At 40.3% G+C, this 20,126-nt stretch overlaps 1 protein-coding gene and 1 pseudogene across 1 annotated transcript; both read right to left on the bottom strand.

The window, feature by feature from the left end:
• Nucleotides 1–789: 789 nt before the first annotated feature.
• On the bottom strand, nt 790–11,004 carry LOC115571949 (extracellular calcium-sensing receptor-like; annotated as a pseudogene).
• A 2,401-nt stretch (nt 11,005–13,405) lies between these two features.
• LOC115571099 (extracellular calcium-sensing receptor-like) lies at nt 13,406–18,904 on the bottom strand. Its single transcript, XM_030400169.1, has 8 exons — nt 18,798–18,904; nt 18,146–18,440; nt 17,756–18,045; nt 17,149–17,444; nt 16,014–16,219; nt 15,674–15,895; nt 14,397–14,520; nt 13,406–14,304 (listed from the first exon to the last, which is right to left on the bottom strand). The coding sequence occupies exons 1-8, from the start codon at nt 18,902–18,904 to the stop codon at nt 13,406–13,408; spliced, it is 2,439 nt and encodes an 812-aa protein (XP_030256029.1).
• Between the last annotated feature and the right edge of the window lie 1,222 nt (nt 18,905–20,126).

Genomic DNA, 20,126 nt, shown 5'->3' with positions numbered 1-20,126 from the left:
TGGTTCCCACCGTGAGGCATGGAGGAGGAGGTGTGATGTGCGGGGCTGCTTTGCTGGTGACACTGTTGGGGATTTATTAAAAATTGAAGGCACACTGAACCAGCATGGCTACCACAGCATCCTGCAGTGACATGCCATCCCATCGGTTTGTGTTTAGTTGGAACATCATTTATTTTTCAACAGGAAAATGACCCCAAACACACCTCCAGGCTGTGTAAGGGCTATTTGACCAAGAAGGAGAGTGATGTAGTGCTGCACCAGATGACCTGGCCTCGACAGTCACCTGACCTAAACCCAATCGAAATGGTCTGGGATAAGATGGACCGCAGATTGAAGGCAAAAGGCAAGTGCTCAGCATCTTTGGGAACTCCTTCAAGATTGTTGGAAAACCATTTCAGCTGACTACCTCATGAAGCTCATCGAGAGAATGCCAAGAGTGTGCAAAGCAGTAATCAAAGCAAAGGGTGGCTATTTTGAAGAATCTAAAATATAAAACATGTTTTGGGTTATTTCACACTTTTTTGTTTACAAAATGTAAATAGTCATGAAAATAAAGAAAAAACAATAAATGATAAGGTTTGTCCAAACTTTTGACTGGTAGTGTATGTATATGTATATATATATATATATATATATATATATATATATATATATATATATATATATATATATATATATATATATATATACCTTTTTCTTGTTTGAAATGCCTGGATTGCTGCTGGTTTTAGAGGTGAGGACTGTGTTGATGTGCACAGCATAAGCTCTCTGTTTCCGAACCTCAAATGTTTAAGATTGATTTTTGTTCATTAAATGTTTCTTGGTGTTCTTCTCTGGCTTAAACAATATGATGTGACACTTTGGAGCAAATATACACAGTATAAGTCCGAAACTGGAGGCCAGAATGGCAAATATCTCCACGGCCACAGAAAATTTTCCAGGAGAGCTGACATACGCCGGGATAAAGGTGATCCAGACTGCACAAAATATCAGCATGCTGAAGGTGATCAGCTTGGCTTCATTAAAATGATCAGGTAGTTTCCGAGCTAGGACAGCTAACATGAAGCAAAAGAGAGCCAGAAGGCCTATGTAACCAAGTACAACCCAGAACCAAACAACTGATCCTAATGCACACTCTAGGATTATTTTGTCTTTAAAAGTTGATAAATTTTTCATTGGAAAAGGTGGATTAAGACCCAACCAAATAGCACATATTACAACTTGAACACATGTTAAAGACACTACAGTCATCCTTTGTTGGAGAGGACCAAACCACTTCATGACATCACTGCCTGGGAGTGTAGCTTTAAAGGCCATTAACACGACTATTGTTTTTCCGAGAACACAAGAGATACAGACGAAGGTGATCCCAAACGCTGTGTGCCGCAGCCTGCAGGAACAATGAGAGGGTGCTCCAATGACAGTTAATGAACATAAGAAACATATAGTCAGGGAGAAGAGCAGCAGGAAGCTCAGCTCTGAGTTGTTGGCCCTGACAATCGGGGATGTCCTGTTACAAAAGAACACAGCCGCTATTGTAATGGCAAGACAGGCGCCACCAACTGAGAATGCAGCCAGGATGATTCCGAGAACCTCATCAAAGGAAAGAAACTCTACAGTCTTGGGGAAACAAGTGTCTCTCTCTTCATTAGGCCAGAATTCCTTGGTGCAAGGGATACAATCAGAGGAATCTGAAAGAATAAGTAGAAAAGGGCTATTAGCTGTAATATTGTTGATTCTGTAGACATACATTGGAAAAAAAACATACCTGTAGCATTGCTTATCTCCCCCTCAGGACATGATATACAATCATAACAGCAGATGGGCTTTCCTTTCTGCAGCACTTTACGAGTTCCTGGAGGACAGCTTTCACTGCACACTGACACGGGCACCTGGCATGTAGACAAAAAAACAGCATGCTAGTCGAGCAAGCTAACTTACACCATTGCAGCCACAAGCATGCTTTCCACCAACCAGTCGCTCCAGCATCATCTGCTTCACAGCTAACCTGAAGCATGCTTGTATCCAGTCTTTTAGCTTTCAGTCAGCCAAAAGTGCAAATAGGTCACTCACTCGCATGATCTTGTCCAAGCTAGGAGGAGCACTGATTTTAAGGATTTAAGGGTAACAGTTAGAGAGCGATTTGGGCTATATCTGCCCAAAAGGGGAACCCACAGTGTGCAGAACCAGATTCACATTCACCATCCCAAACCTGTTCCACAAGTGCCAAACAAGTGTGGGTCTGTTTTTTGCTGTTCCCCCACCGAAAGCGAGGTCACAAATATTAGTGTAAAAAGATGCATCTCTCTCTGGCTAGGAACTGTCAAAATGGTGTGTACTCAGCCTGGCCACAGGAACGAATTAGGACTCTCTTGCTGTGGTTGCATAGAAACCTGCTCTCCATCAAAGCATTGTACATTCCAGAGATGCAGACCTGCATGCAAACTTGATGTGTAGCTTGCGTCACCCCATCAACAACTGGAAACAGTGTCGCATCCTTGCAAAATGGATGATCGAGTTTTGACTTCTATACAACAGGCTTTGTTGCAATAAGCAACAGGTGCAACCACATCTGTGTTGTATCTGTTGACACTGTTTAAAACCGGCTCATAGGGGGTTTTGTGTGTCCTTGTGTATAAAGCTCCTGTTAGGGTCTCCCAAGGCAAATTGGTCTCAGGGCAGGGAACAGACAAAAAGCCATTGGAAAATATCATAAATCGCCACCAACAGGCACAGAGTATGTCACCCAGTGTGGGTACACTGGGGACCCCTCCCCCCAGTTTTGGGAGGGCAGCCTGCCCACAAACGTCTTGAAGGGTTCAGCCCAAAGAAACTACATGGAGGAACCACCTGCAGGTGAGAGAAATGGGGTGTGGTGCAGTGTGTCAGGCAAGGGAGGAGACCTTGGCATCCTAACCCCTGACTGTCGAAGACTGGCCCATGATACGTGGACTTTCAACTCTCTGGTGGAAAAGGAGCTGGAGCTGGTGCCTAAGGTAGAGAGGTACCATGTAGATACAGTGGGGTTGGACTCTATCCTTTACCAGAGTTGCCCCGGGTGAGAGGCGCCAGGCAGGTGTGGGAAGGGGGATACTCCAAATACCCAGCCTTCTTGGATTCCTTGGGTGTTGACCATCTGGGAACTCCATAACTCGTCTGAGGGACTTCAGTGCTCATGTGGGCAATGATAGGGAAACCTGGAGGGGGGTGATTGGAAGGAACAGGCTTTCTGATCTAAACTGAGTGGTGCTTTGTTATTGGACGTCTTAGCTAGTTACGTATTTGCCATAACAAATACCATGTTCGAGCATCAAGCAATCCATAAATGTACTTGGCACCGGGCCACCATATGCCAAAGGTCAATGATTGACTTTGTGGCTGGATCATCAGATCAGCGGCCTTATGTTTTGGAATCTCAGATGTATAGATGCACAGATGTGAGAGGCTGCCAGACAGACCTGGTGAACCCAAACAAATTAGGAGGGTGAAGATATTGTCGTGCATCCCAGGGAGGACGTAGAATCTGAGTAGACCATGTTCATAGTCTGCATTGTAGTGATGGCTGCTGGGAGCTATGGTCCGATGGTCAATGTTGCCTGTCGTGGTGGCAACTTAAGAACCCACTCATGGACAATTGCAGTGAGGGAGGCTGTCACGCTGAGGAAGGAGGCCTTTTAGGCTTGGTTGGCCCAGGGTTCTTCTGAAGCAGCAGACAGGTACCGGGAAGCCAGAAGGGCTGGCCTGGAGAAAAAAAAGCATGTTCAGGAGCTCCTGAACCCGGCTATGAAGTTCTCTGTGGAGGAAGTAGAGTCGGAAGACTCAGGGGAAGCCCATCTGACTTGTGCCTGCTGTTGAAGACCTGTTCTAGAATGTCTCAGAATTTACAACGGAAAAAGACTGAAATAAAATTATCTTGTTCTCTGGAGGGATGCCACTGTGGTCAGCTTAGCTGTTTTCACTGCCTCCCTCCAGAGCACCATGAAGGCATCCAGTCTCCACTGCAGGTCCTCTGGGGACACGTGAAATGCAGCCTGTTGAGTTATCCCTAGCCCAGCATGCCCACTACAGAGACAAGCCTGGAAGAGAGGGTGACAGCTGACAGCAGGGTGAAGCAGGTTTGACAGGTGGGACACAAGCGGACAGCTTTCGGATCAGTTTAAAGACTTTATTTTCTCTTCAGTTCTTCAATTACTGATTGCTAGACACTGATGAAAAAAGCTCAGGTCATGATGGGTTCGGACTGCAAAAGAAAATCTTAATGACTGTTCATGCATGGGGGTGAACACAATAGTGACAGCTTTTAGAGAGTAAAAGCTGACAGCCGTTATGAAATCTAATCAAATTTTGTACCCTTTTGGATGACCAAATTCTATTTTAAAATCTATTCTATTTATCTTATATATCTATTTTCACTTTTTTATGATGTATGTTTATTGTTGTTGGGCTCCTTACATGTGTGCCTCCATCTACCCAGGTGAAGTTTCTGTTGATGCTGAACTGTTGGCCCTTCGGCAGTGATGCATCATAAAGCCCTACTGTCATCATCTCAATGCTGCCGCTCTCACTTTTTTGCCAGTTAACCAACTCATACGTAGCCACAGGATCCCCGTTGACATCAAATGACACATCATAACCATTTTTGGAAAAATTCACTTTCTTCAACTGACCAAGAACCTGATGAGTAAAGTCAGACAATGATGTAGAAAAGGGACTACTTTAACCTTCATTTCATGAGTAACAATGTAGTGGTAAAATTGCAGTGTTGTTCGCGTAATCACTTTGACTGACCTGTTTGAATTCAATCCTGGTGTTTTTGTCACATTGAGTAACAGAATTTGTGTCCTTGCACACTGCATTATGAATGGCATGTGCTATTGCATAAACAGCCTTGTAAACCATGTTAGTGACTCGGAGCTGAGATGTGTCAGTGTACTGGTTCTGTAGAGTCTGTAGGTCTTCGGTTCCATCACACACAGTTTCATCTTTGGCTGCACCTGAAAGCTCACAGACATAGTGAAACGGCCTTTTAGATTTGACAACAATATCATATTATTATTCTTTTTAAAATCATTATTATTATTATTATTATTATTATGTAAACTGCCACATATGCCTTTAAATTCATGTATCTATATTGTTACTAATTATATATTAAACAAAAGCTGATTCATACTGTGGTGGCGTTTTTGCATACCAAGTCCAGATAACACAAATCAGCCATCAGATAATAAGATCTTTCGTAAAAGGCAAAAAACTATGTTTTCATTACTTATATACTGACCTTACCTGTGTCAGTGTTTAAATAAATAAATGATCTGATAAATGATTTTCACCAATATTATGGAAATGTTCTTAACTGTATAGTTAATGTATTTCAATCACAAAACATTCCTTACAGAAACCCATACATTTCTACTTCAAATTTAGGAATCATCTATCTACCCCAACAGTCTGATTCAATATAGTCAGGTAGATGGGAGGACTAGATGAAAGTTAATTCTGCACATGGACAGTAATTTCATTGTTCAGATCTGGATGTGATGAGGACACATCAAAGTTTTAACAGAAAACACACGATTAGATAGAACTCATGGGAATTATAACTGATAGCTGCACTGCTTCTGTGATCCAAATTTACATCACAGTGACCACACAAATTCAAAACAGTTTTTAGTTTTTAGAAAATAATTTTATCTTGCACAAAAACAGAACATGGATTTAAAGGACAGAAAAGTAAAAAGATGTCTCTGAGCAACGGAAAAATAAGAATATAAGAAATCTCATGTCAATACTTAAAAACTGGAAACTTTGCATTGGTTGATCTAAGTTCCTGTTTCAGGGTAATAATAGGCACAATAATGCCTGTTACTTGGAATTAACAAGTGTGCTGCTCTAGTAGAGTTTAAACAGAAATATAGGAATAGTGCTGTCATATGAACAGACAGCAGACCCCCCTACCCAAAAGATGATATAAAGGACCATTGTAGTAAATATCTATTTTTAAACATGTGGTGGTTCCACAGTGTTTATCCATATTGTTCATATCAATTTATAAGACAGACTTATGTTACATTACATTTAAATGTGGGACAAACTGTTTTGCAGACATTCTTTTATCTATTAACTTTTAAGCACTTCTTTCAGTTTTTATGAAAGATGTAATCACACAATTAGTCACATTTGTAAAAGAAAAAAATGTCCACTCTGTTCTATAAACAATAGAATTTCCTTTCAACAGAAATCTTGGGTTTGATCTTTAGCAGCTGCTGACATTTAAAACACAGGAGGCCCCGCCCAAACAAAAAATGAATGAAACAAAACCACAAGGATCAGAATTTGAATGCCAACTTTGCACAAATCAGTGAGCTCTGGAGAGGCAGCCAATGGCAGACATATCCAGCAAGAATTCTCTCAGGCCTGGGATGACAGATTTCTGAATGCCAAATCCGATGGCTCCAGCACAGATGCTGAACTTCAGCATGTCTCGGTTGGTTACCCAGGACTCACTGCCTATCCACTGGCAAGCTGGAGAAGGCTTGAGCAACAGCTCTTCCAGCAGGAGCTTTAATTCTGCTGAGGCTGTAAATGCCACAATAACCACAGCTGTTGACCTGCAGGGACAGTATAGGAAATATTGTGAATAATATATATATATATATATATATATATATATATATATATATATGTATATATATATATATATATACACACATTTTTGTGGTTTTGTGTGCAAATGTGTGAGAGCACAAAAACCTGCAGATAACATCAGCTACTCTCTGGATCCTGCTTTGTGGGTTTGTCTGGTGTAAAGATTCAGAGTATTCCACACAGATCCCCTCCCTCTGTGCTGCTTCCAGGAAAGAAGCCATGCCCTTATTGCCATAGTCCGAATCTGACCGGACAGCACCTATCCAAGTCCAGCCGAAGTGCTTTATCAGCTTGACCAGTGCTTCAGTCTGGAACTGGTCACTGGGTATTGTTCTGAAGAAGCTTGGAAACTGCTGCTTATCAGACAGGCATGCACAAGTGGCAAAGTAGCTCACCTATAGAAAACAACAGTGTAAATATTTGACAGGACAGAAAAAAGATCAGCACTAAAGAAACAGTTTTCAACAAATTCATAATATTTACTTGAGGGATATTAAACGGCCCAATGACACGTGACATGATAATTGATGCTGTGGACTCGGCCTCACCAACAATAGCCATCACCATACCAGATTGCGAGCACTTGTCGGCGGTGTTAAACACCAGGTCCAGCCCATTTGATTACTGAAATGCGACTTGCATCGTCACAGACACTGTGGTGCATGAGTCATGGATCTGATAACCAAGTTTGATGCCTGGCAGCAGCTCTGTGCTGTTGTTAATTTCCTCAATGGCAAAGGCCATTGCAAGTGCGAAGCGCAGCACAAGGAAGTTAATTTTGAACACAGACAGTCATAACATTGTTCAAATCTTCATGCGATGAGGACAAAAAACAAAATTAAGCACAACTGCAGTTCATGGGAATTTGTGAACCTAATGCACATCCCAGATAGCAAAAGACATTAATTCATTGTTGGATTTTGGTCAGACTGGTTATTTTTGGTTGAGGTTGAAAAATCTATGTTGATGCAATCAGTGTTGGGGAGTAACGAATTACATGTAACGACGTTACGTAATTTAATTACAAAATTTACGTAATTGTAATCCGTTACATTACTGGGAGAAAATATGTAATTAAATTACAGTTGCTTTTGGAAATTTCAATGATTACAACTTAAGTTACATATGAAAAATCGTATCCCTGTATTACAAAGGTGGCTCTCTTTTAACCCGGCTAGATCACCATGGTAACTTATGGTTAGCTCATAACCTGGTCCCGACCAGGTTCTGTTCAGACTTTCAGCTTTAAATCGGCTATAAAAGCGCCGCTGTTTCACGATTTAACTCATTTACAGCTGGCGTCACCTTTACTTTGAAAGTCCAGTGGAGCTGGATCAGAGCGGAGCATTTGTACGGAGGGAGAGATCGTGCTGATCCGCTGCTGTTTACTTTCTCTCCGCGTCTCCGCCTACAGATGTTCAGCTGAGGGGATACGCTGCTCAGCTGATGATCCGACTCACGTCAGGAGGTCATTTATTAGGCTATAGCCTATTTACTTTTATATACAGTCAGTCACCACTGAAAGAAGTTGTGCGCTCGCAGCAGGACAGATAATTTAACTTAATGTGGCCATGAATAAATTATTTGTTTCGCCTGTTATGTGTTGCCCAAACGCAAATCTTGAGTAGGTCTTCTCTGTTTTCTCACATTTAAAAAGGTCTTTGTACAGAGACAACATGAGATTTGCTTGTAGCTACAGCACCTAAAAAACCCACTGTAACCTATTTTCATACGCACACCCAGCCTCGCTTTCAATAAAACACACACTGGCATTTTATAATTGCGATCAGTGAAATATATGAAAACAATATAAAACACAGTTTAAAACAACAGTTGTTGTTGCTCTAAAGCGTCATATTTAAAAGCAGCTCAATGTAGAGCTGTCAGAAATTAAAATCAGCCTCCTCTTGTCATATTTGCAGCAACACTGTTGCTTCAGGCTGTGATCAGGCTTTTTTTGTATCCTCATACTCTCTCCATTAAAACAACCTGCTCCTCTTGGCTGAAATCAGCCCGTTGTCGCTCCATTTAGTGAGGAAGTGAGCCTCCTTCGCAGGTCAGGCCTAAGGTCAGACTCATAATATATGGTGAAACCTTTGAACTGAAAGGTTTATCACACTATAGGTCTTAAAATGTGAAAATGGTTAGCAGTTGAGAGATTTCATTCAAAATTAAGAAAAGTAATCAAAATGTAATCAAATGTAATTAGTTACATTACTTTGAGGAAGTAATTGAAATAGTGACACTACTATTACATTTTCAACAGGGTAACTTGTAATTGTAACCAACTACATTTCCAAAGTAATCTTCCCAACACTGGATGCAATGTTTAATCACAGTTAACATTTCAACGTTTGAAAAACTGTTGTTGAATCAATGTAGTATAGATGATGATTTTTCAATGTTGAAATGCCCTACAATTAATCAACATCGTTTCAGTAGCCCCATTCACACTGGCTTTTGGGTGCGGCTTTATTTCACCAATTCCGCCTCCGTCTTAGTGTGAATCTATCGGAGGCCGCGAGGGGTGAAATTTCGCTCCGGCCCTGATCCGCCTATGGAGGTAGTATCAGGGCTGTATTATTGGAGAACCGAACCAGTGTGTTGCTGCAGGTTTTTGTTCCAACCAGTCAAGAGCACACAGTTTAAACAATCAAGTTTCTGAAGACTGAGATCAGTTGATTAAATGATTCAGGTCTGGTGTGCTGCTGCTTGGTTGAAGAGAAAACCTGCAGCCACACCAGCCCTTTGTGGAATAGTTTGGACATGCCTGCTTTAAAGCTACTGTGCTCTTATGTTCAGTTCATACTGAACTGGGGTCCTAATTGTAATGTTTGTGTCCCCTGGATTTTCAGGGCAAAGGTAGCCAGGTAATTCATTAAGTTGTTTGTTCATGTCGAACTGTGGTCTTATTTCTGAAGGACATTTGCCATGTTTGTTTCCCCTGGAGTTTCGGGGCAAATAGATAATTCTCCACCTAAGCCAGGCAGGAAACCTGATGAAAGATGAAAAGGTGTGTGCTAAAAAAAAAGTACAAAAGCGTAATTGCTTTTGAATATTTAATAGATGACTTATTGAATAATGGTCTGTTTTGTCAGGGGTTTTTTGTTCATAGCATGCAGTAAAGCAGCTGTTGGTTTCTTAAAAAGAACTGAAATAATCTAATGGGGTTTTTAATGAGGCATATTAAAAACATACAAAGTTTAACTGCCACAAATATTATTTATGTAATTATTTAATGGTTTGTTATATATTTTATTTTTGTACTATTATTTTCATGGATAATTATTTTTATTTGTCTAAGAATGAGTAGGAACTTATTTTCAACCTGTGTTGCAAGTGGGACAAATTTGATCATTACAAGTCACTCAGGAAGAAAAGCAGGAGAAGTGTGCAAGCTTCCGAAAATATGTTTGAACCTTAAGTTTGCAGAGGTATTTACTGCTCAATTGAAAATATGTTTTCTACTAAGTATTACGTTTTGTGGACATTTCATTTTTGTTTTTGCAAGATTTCTGAAGTGGACTCATTCGCTCTCAGTTGTGTGCAGCCAGCAAGGTATGTTTATTTCTGTCACATTGTATCGTGCATATGTGTTTATATTCCGTATTTCTGTCACATACAAATTTTGTCTTAAAATTATACGCTATGTATTTAACAGTTCGACATTGACTTATGGTGGTGTATGACGAAGGAGAAGAATAAAGTAATCTGTAACTGAAGAATTGTGGTCCCGTGTATTTCCTGGAGGGAGTGACAGCAAGGAAGGTTGAAAAGTGTTGAAATGGCCCTTTAAAAATAACCTTGTTTCAATGTATAATGCAATGCATATATAAAGATGAATCAATGTTGATTTAATTCTACATTCTCTCAAAGTTGATCATATCATAGTTGAATAAAGGTTGATTCATTTTCAGAATTGATTGACATTCAACGTTATTCCAATGTTGATCATAGCGAGCACTTTCAATGTATATTTCAATATCTGACATCAATGTTGATTACAATCTTCAGCCTGACAATATCTCAGTGTTGATTCAATCAAATTTTGCTATCTGGGATCAGACTGGACAGCAAAATTCTAAATACAGGATTAGATGTTTCTGTCCTGTAAAGAAGACGTATTACTATAACTTAAACTATATTGTAAATACCACAATAAACCGTTTTAAACATCATACAAATCAAATCATTTCTGTCTCCACATACTGTAACATCTTCTCATCCACCACTTCTTCCGCTTACTTACCTCCCTGTGCACTTTAGTGGCTCAGGCATGGTGGTGTAGTTATACACCAGCGTGTGCGTGTAGTAGCGAATGCCAAAAACACCCCCAATAGCGTAGTCACCATCCATTGAGAATACAGGTACACGAGTGGTACCCTGGAGTTTACATTTCAGAAATGAGGCCTCAGTGCTGACTCCAGCACCAGCCCTTTCATCTGTAAGGCCAGCACTTTGTTTCAGAGTTGAGCTCAACTCACACAAACTCAGAGACAGAACCAGATCAATAAACAGAGCTGAGATCTCGATCACTCAAGCGTCTGTATATTTGCATACTGTGCTTTCGTTTGCACAGGTTTATATAGATTTTCAGAGAAAAGCTTCCCTCCTTCTACTGTGCGTCAGCCAGCTACACACCAGAGAGCAGATTCCCCTTGGTCTTTGATGAACTGAAGTTTGTTTTCTGTGGGTGACATGGAGAATTTCCTCTGTTAAGAGTCACTGTCTCTTTAATACTCTTGTCAAGTTACCACTACAAACACCAAATATCATCTTAATTTTGTCCGACTCTTAAACCTTTTTATTGTTTGAACTAATATTACATACATAGAGATTAATACATTTACATCTTTAACAGGTTATTTAAACACAATTTTTAAAACATCACCAGAATTTTTGTTCTGCTAAGACTTTTCAATATATTAAGCTTTGTTAAGCACTTGACATGTGTTGTGAAAGATGATAGTAAAAGCACAAGACACAAAGACAAAAAAATATGATGTACAAAAAAATCCTCGAAATGTATATATTTTGTCAATTCAGCTGAAGACTGTGTTGAAGGGCTGTCTGATTTTTACTTTACCAATATCTGACTTGTAGAGGTTGGAATTTAAATGTGTTATTGTTACAACAAATTAAACAACTTTAAGCAGTTTTCTTTTTTTTTCAGCTTTCTTTACTCATTTTCCTAAGTGGAAAAAGCATTATATAAACAAAAGTACAGGGGAAAAACAATGTACCTTTTAATCTTAGAACTAGTTTGATCTGTTTGATTCTTGTAAAATCTCTGTGCTTACATAGCTTGGGTTAAAGCTTTCTAATGAATTAAGAGAAATTGTGCGCTTGGCAACAGACATAAACAATGAATTGGGTAAATAGCCAACTAAAAAAGGGAAGGGCTGGAATGAGGTTGTTAAAAGGCTGCTTTCAGCCGATCCCAACAAATATGTGACGTCAGGGAGATGTTTATGTCTTTTAATGTCTGTGAGTCCAGGCCCACTTTTGAACATCTCACAAACGTTCAGAACAAGTTATTATTTGACGTCAGACTAGGACCCCTTTTGGACGTCTGTGGACGTTTTTAAACGTTTTTAAATATTTAAACATCTGGCTAGGGAACCACTTTAACATCTTTGGACATTTACCATAGAATGGGTATCTGAATGTCTGACAAGAACCTGTCTTTTTATATGTTTGTTTATAGATGTTTATAGATGTTTATAGATGTGCAACACAGGCTAAATATTTAAACGTCTGGTTACAGAACCTCTTGGACATCTGTAGATATTCAAAACAGGTGTGTTATCTGGGCATCTGACTTAGTCCTTTCTTGGACGCCTGTGGACCTGCACACAGACAAAATATCATTGTCTTTCTAGGGAGCATTTAAGACTGCTATGGATGTTCAAAACAGGTTTGGTATCTGAACATCTGATCTGTACCTGTCTTGGACAATTTTGGACATGCAACACGGGTCAAACATCCTAACTTCTGGCTTGGGATCCCTTTGGACAACTATGTGCAGAATGGGTTCAATACTTGAACGTCTGACTGGGACCCCTTTTTGGTGTCTGTTTACGTGCAAAAAAGGTTAAATATCCTACCGTCAAGATAGGACCCTTTTTGGATGTTTGTGGACATGCAAGCAAGCTAAATATCTTGACGTCTATCCAGAAGAAGTTTTGGACGTCTACTAATGCAGGCTCAACATCTGAAGCAATCTTTTTGCCATTATTTTAAACTAAAATAGGTGTTTAAATTAAGATAAATAATGACATTATAGCGAAAAGGACAGTTAAGCACTTAGGCTTCAGTCATTACTCTTCATAGATTATTACGATGAAGAATAGATTAAAGAAACTTACTATACAGCTCACATGGTAAAGCGCCTGACCCCGAAGCTGAATCCATTGCAGCTTTCATTTTGAACCCTGTAAGGATGTCAGGATTCCCTGAGTGAACGTTAAAAAAACGTCTAAAAAAAGAAGTTGCAAAATGTTTCATTTTGAACGATATAAGAAAGTTACCTGGAGGTCAATATTGAACTTTTAATGGGTATCTAAAAAAGATGCTGCAAAAATGTTCACTCTTTCCATTTTTCCATTGTCTCTTCAGTGGACATCTTTTGAAAGTTTGATAAGGACGTTTATTTGATGTTTTTCTTGGGACAGGTGGGACAGGCCATCACTTAAATAGGTCAGCTCTTTACTGAATGTTAAATATTAAATGTTTCCAAACCTCAGATGTCCTAGTATTAATTTTTGTTCATTAAATGTTTCTTGGTGTTCTTCTCTGGCTTAAACAATATGATGTAACACTTTGGAGCAAATATACACAGTATCAGTCCAAAACTGGATGCCAAAATTGCAAATATCTCCACAGCCACAGTAAACTTCCCAGGAGAGCTGACATATGCTGGGATAAAAGTGATCCAGACTGCACAAAATATCAGCATACTGAAGGTGATCAACTTGGCTTCATTAAAATTATCAGGAAGTTTCCGAGCCAGAACAGCTAACACTAAGCAAAAAAGAGCCAGTAGGCCTATATACCCAAGCACAGCCCAAAACCCAATAGCGGATCCTAATGCACACTCTAGGATGATTCTCTCCTTATATATAGTTAGGTTTTCCAATCGAAAAGGAGGACTGAGACACAGCCAAATTGTACATATTAAAACTTGAATAAATGTGAATGATACTACAGTCATCCTTTGCTGTAGAGGGCCGAACCACTTCATGACATTACTACCTGGGAGTGTAGCTTTGAAGGCCATTAACACGACTATAGTTTTCCCAAGAACACAAGAGATGCAGAGGACGAAAGTGATCCCAAATGCTGTGTGTCGCAGCTTGCAGGACCAATCAGAGGGTGCTCCAATGAAAGTTAATGAACATAAGAAACATAGTGTCAGGGAGAAGAGCAGCAGGAAGCTCAGCTCAGAGTTGTTGGCCCTGACAATAGGAGATGTTCTGTGACAAAAGAAGATAGCAGCTGTTGAAATGGCAAGACAGGCACCAGCAACTGAGAATGCAGCCAGGATGATTCCCAGGACCTCGTCAAAGGAAAGAAACTCTACAGGCTTGGGGAAACAAGTGTCTCTCTCTGTATTAGGCCAGAACTTCTTGGGGCATGGGAAACAATCGGGGGAATCTGAAATGAAAAGGAAAGCTTTTAGCAATAATAAAGTTGATGTCGTAGACATGCCCTAAAAAAGTAAAATAAAAGAAAAAAGAAAAACATACCTGTACTATTGCTAATCTCTCCTTCAGGACAAGGTATACAGTCATAACAGCATATGGGTTTTCCTTTCTGAAGCACTTTACGAGTTCCTGGAGGACAGCTTTCACTGCACACTGACACAGGCACCTGGCACATAAATACAAACAAATTCACACATATTCTAGTGTTCTGTGCAGGTCCTTGAATAAAAAGATTGTATGAAGTATGCAAGCCTTCAGTCAGCTAATTTGCACCGTGGCGGCCACAAGCATGCTGGCCAAAACAGCCAGTCACTGCAGCCTCATTTGCTTCACAGTCTGCTAACCTGCAGCATCGTAACCTACAGCCTGTCAGTTTCCTGTCTGTTAGCTTTCAGTCAGCTTACCTCCGGCTAGCACAGATCCAGATAGTTCCCTTACTCATACTGCCCTGGAGCAACTGTCTGGGAAGCCCTTCAGAAAGAAACGGGACTCCTGCCAACTTTCAGCCTCTCTGCTGCCCAGCTCATCGTCCTCACAACTGCCCTGCACTGTGAAGGCCCTGCTGCCCAGTGAGCTTGAGTCCCAGCTACCCAGAAGCCTGTGCCCTGGCTGCCCATCATCACTGAGCCTCTACTACCTAGTGACCCTGAACCCTGACTGCCCAGTATCAATCGACATTTGTCCGTTCCTGTCGACACCTCTCCTGTTCCCATGCCAGACAACACTCTCCTGCTCCTGTTTTGGTTGACACATCAGGTCCAAAGACTGTTCCTGAGTCTGAATATGACATCTGCTTAATTCCTGAGTCTTTTGCTGCTGGTTCCCAGTCATCAGTTCGGCTGATGTCTGCTGCTGGTTCCCCGTTTGTTTTCTGGCTGACCCCTATTCCTGTTTCCCCATTGGCAGTCCAGCCAACTTGTGCTCCTGATTTCCAGTTGGTAACCTGGCCAACACCCGTTCCTGATTCCGTTTAAGAGGTACAGCTGCCACCTTCTCCAAAGCCCCTATTCACCACCCCTCTTAACAGCAAACCAAAACTCCCTGAGCCCTCATTGGCAACCTGTGCTGACCCATCACCAGACCTTGATAAGACCTCCAGAGTGGTTCCACTTCACCTCTCACCAACCTGACCTTCAGAGGCATTTCAGGCTTTGTCTCTGGCCTAAAGGAGGATCCATCTTCGTAGACTCTCCTTCCCAAACCCTGGAGTGACCAATCTGCATTTTCCAGTGTCAAGGTAAATGTTGTACTCTTTTAGATAACCAAATTTGAAATTCTAATATAGTAGTTATATAGTTTATTGCGGTTGTGCTCCTTACATGTGTGCCACCATCCATCCAAGTGAGATTCCTGCTGATGCGGAACTCCTGGCCCTCCGGCAGTGATGCATCATAAAGCCCTACTGTCACCATTTCTATGCTGCCATGCTCACGTTGTTGCCAGTTAACCAGCTCGTATATGGCCACAGGATCCCCATTGACATCAAATGACATGTCATAACCATTTTTGGAAAAATTCACTTTCTTGAGCTGGGTAAGAACCTGTGAGGATAAGTAAAGTGAGACAAGGAGGTAGAGAAGGGAACACATTAACCTACATTTTATGAACTACATTATCGTGGTAACATGACATTATGTTCATGTAATCACTTTCATTGACCTGTTTAGACTCCATCCTAGTGAATTTGTCACAGTGAGCTGTAGAATTTGTGTCCTCACACACTCCATTATGAATGGCATGTGCTATTGCATAAACAGCCTTGTAAACCATGTTAGTGGCTCGGAGCTGAGATGTGTCAGTGTACGGGCTCTGTAGCGTCTGCATGTCTTCAGTTCCATCACACACAGTTTCATCTTTGGCTACATCTAAAAGCACACAAAGGAAGGAGACCATGTTTTTATATGTTGCACCTTATGACAATATGCACAAGTTTGCTATGATTATATTTAATTTATGATTTCTATTTATTATTTATTTAAACTGCCAACAACGCCTTAAAACACACATATCTATATTTTTCGGATTTATTTATGAGAAATGCTTATTTTACGTAAAATTTTGCAGACATGCTTTCATCTACTTTCCTCACTTTTCTGATTCATGCTGTGTTGGAGGTGATTTTTACCAAGTGCAATTACCATGGATCAGTAATCAGTATGATGTGAAGTTTTAAAGGCAAAACATTTCCCCAAATTTTGAATTACTTACAGACTGACTTCAGCTGTTGTGTGCAAATAAAGTATCTCAGAGAATGTGATATTATTCTTTCTTGTGTGTGTATTGTTCTTTTTTGCTTTCTTTTTCACTTATTTCAACTGCAGAACATGCCTTGTAGAAACTCATGTACTACTGCTCAAATGGAATTGTAATTAAAACTGCTGTTGTTCTAGCAAGGTTATTCTACAAACGTCAAAATAGAAATAGAAGAATATTACGGTCATCTGAATAGACAACAGACACATCTCCCCATAAGTTTTAGAAAATAAGATAAAATAAACGAAAATACAATACAGTACTAAGAGCACAAAGGCCATTGTGGTGCATTATTATTAAGATTGTGTATTGTGTATCAATATTTGTTCTAATAAATCTATATAAGAAGGTAGGACCTCTATTAGTCACATTTATAAAGGACAATCAATAGATTTCCCTCTCAGAAGCTGATGTTTCATCTTAAAGCAGCTGCTGCCATTTTAAAACAAGAGGCCCCCTCAAAGAGACTATCAATACCCAAATATTTAAACCCAACCACATGGACCCAACTATGAATGTCAGGAATGTACAACTTTCTCACTTTTTCCCAGCCTGCAGTTGAATGCATCCTCCCAGAACTCAGTGAGCACTGGAGAAGCAGCCACTTTAGTTGGAGACAGATCTAGCAAGTATTCTCTGAGACCTGGGATGACAGATTTCTGAATGCCAAATCCAATGGCTCCAGCACAGAAATTAAACTTCAGCATGTCTCGGTTTGTTACCCATGATTCACTGCCTATCCACTGGCGAGGTGGAGAAGGCTTGAGCGACAGCTCTCCCAGCAGGAGTGTTAATTCTGCAGAGGCTGTAAAAGCCACAATAACCACAGCAGTCGACCTGCAGGGACATTATAGTAAATATTATGTTATACCATAACTTCATAAAGATTCTTAAGATATAGAAAAATTAGAGTTACGCTGCCTGATTAATAAAATAATAAACATGAGAGATTAAATTATTATTTTTTGTGTTGAATATAGGGTATTGGTCTCATCATGAAGAAATGTGGACCTACATTCCCAATTTGCCACTAAGATAATCAAATTGTTTCCACTCTTATGTTTGAACATTACATGTTTTTTGTGGTTTTGTGTGCACATAGTCAGTGACAACACAGGCAACAAAAGCACACACAGTGATTTAGAAACCTGCGGATAACGTCAGCTACTCTCTGTATTCTGCTACGTGGGTGGGTCCGGTGTAAAGATTCAGAGTATTCCACACAGATCCCCTCCTTGCGTGCTGCATCCAGGAAGGAGGCCATGCCATTATTGCCATAGTCTGAATCTGACCGGACAGCACCTATCCATGTCCAGCCAAAATGTTTTATCAGCTTGGCAAGTGCTTCAGTCTGGAACTGGTCACTGGGGATTGTTCTGAAGAAACTTGGGTACTGCTGCTTATCAGACAGGCATGCACAAGTGGCAAAGTAGCTCACCTAAAGAAATTCAGCATTGTAATACATTTACAGGACAGAAAGAAAAAAAAGAACTTGCCAATACTGACGAAATTGTTTAAAATAAACTCATGATATTTACTTGAGGAATGTTGAAGGGGCCGATGACACGTGACATGCTGATGGATAACGTGGACTCAGACTCACCGACAATAGCCATCACCATACCAGCTTGCGAGCAATTGTCACCAGTGTTAAACACCGGGTCCAGGCCATTTGAAAGCTGGAATGTCACATGCATCGCCACAGGCACTGTGGTGCATGAGTCGTGGATCTGATAACCAAGTTTGATCCCTGGAAGCAGCTCTGTGCTGTTGTTAATCTCCTCGATAGCAAAGACCATTGCACGGGAGAAGCGCAGTTCACGAGAGTCAATGCTGCACACAGAAAGAGTTCATTGTTCAAATCTACATGTGATTAAGACACATTTTTAACAGATAAGACACAGTGAAGCAGAACTGCTGTTCATGGGAATTATCACTGATGGCTGCATTGCATCAACTAGTGACTAGCACAAATCAAACACAGGAACAGATATCTGTCCATAATGCACAAAAATAGTCAATATGGTAATTTGAAAATAGTATAATTTTTTTCTTATTCAGGTAATGAAACATACATTTCCAAACATTTTAAATTTCATACAAAAGCTTTAAAACATCATACAAAGCAAAACATTTCTAACGCCATATAGCATAACATCATGTTATCCAACACTCTGCCCTCTTACTAACCTCCCTGTGCATTTTAGTGGCTCAGGAATGACTGTGTAATTATGCACCGGTGTGTGCTTGTAATGGTGAATGGCAAAAACACCACCAATAACGTAGTCACCATCCATTGAGAATACTGGTAGACGAATGGTACCCTGGAGTTTACATTTCACAGATGAGGTCTCACTGCTGACCCCAGCACCAGACCTTTCCTCTGTAAGCCAAGTGCTTTGTTTCAGACCTGAGTTCAACTCACACAAACTCAGAGACAGGATCAGGCCAATAAAGAGAGAAGAGATTTCCATCACTCAAGTGTCTGCATGTGAGCATACTGTGTGTGTGTGTGTGTTTGAGTAGTTTAAATAGATTTTACAGATGAAAGCATCCCTCCTTCTACTGTACGTCAGCCAGCTATACATCATAGAGCATATTCCCCTTGGTTTTTGATGAACTGAAGTTTGTTTTCTGTTGGTGACATGTCGAATTTCCTCTGTTAAAAGTCATTGTCTCTTTTCTCCTCTTGTCAAGTTCCCTCTATAAACACCAGATATCATCTTAATTTTGTCTGAATCTTAATTGTTTTTACTGTTTAAACTCAGATTACATATGTTTTCTTAACTTGAAAAAAAAAACATCATATAAACACAGGTACAGGGGGAAAAAATGTCCCTTGTAATGTTAGAACTAGCTTGATCAGTTTGATTCTCTCTGCTTAACAGCAATTTTCTGCTTAGCAACAGACATTAACAATTAAATTTGATAAATAAACAACTTATATGACTTATAAACAACTGGGCTAATATTAGCCATGTTAGCTAAGCTTAGCGCTTTCATTAGCTTTAAGTAGTTTATAGGCGGACATTTAGACATATTGCTTTTCTATCATATCGTAAGAGTCCCACGTGTAATGACTGTCTATATGCCTACAATCCAACAACATAACATTACTTGCGGTAAAGTGTTAAGTTAGCATTGTCAATAAAGACAAAAAAAAAAAAAAAAAAAGTATATGTTTACGGCTGTACCTGTCAAACCAGCCCAGTGGCATTACATTTGCATATTCATTAGGGAGCGGTACCCATCCAACAGTCTCTTAGCGCCGTAACAATCTCAAGCGGCACATACCGTCATGTGTCGGTGGAATAACAGCGGCATAATAGCAGCATACCACTCCGAGAATCTGTATGTCAGTCTGGGGATCGGTATATACCACTCCGAGAATCTGTATGTCAGTCTGGGGATCGGTATGCCATTCTAGGGATCGGTATATGCCATTAAGCAGCAATCGACATACCTTTAGCCACTTTTCGATCTCGGCGCTACTGAACAGCGGTGTCCACGCCGCTCTCG

Source organism: Sparus aurata, chromosome 2 (assembly GCF_900880675.1).
Source record: "Sparus aurata chromosome 2, fSpaAur1.1, whole genome shotgun sequence".
Taxonomy (NCBI): domain Eukaryota; kingdom Metazoa; phylum Chordata; class Actinopteri; order Spariformes; family Sparidae; genus Sparus; species Sparus aurata.
The sequence above is the reverse complement of the archived record's forward strand: the minus strand, read 5'-3'. Positions and strand labels throughout refer to the sequence as shown.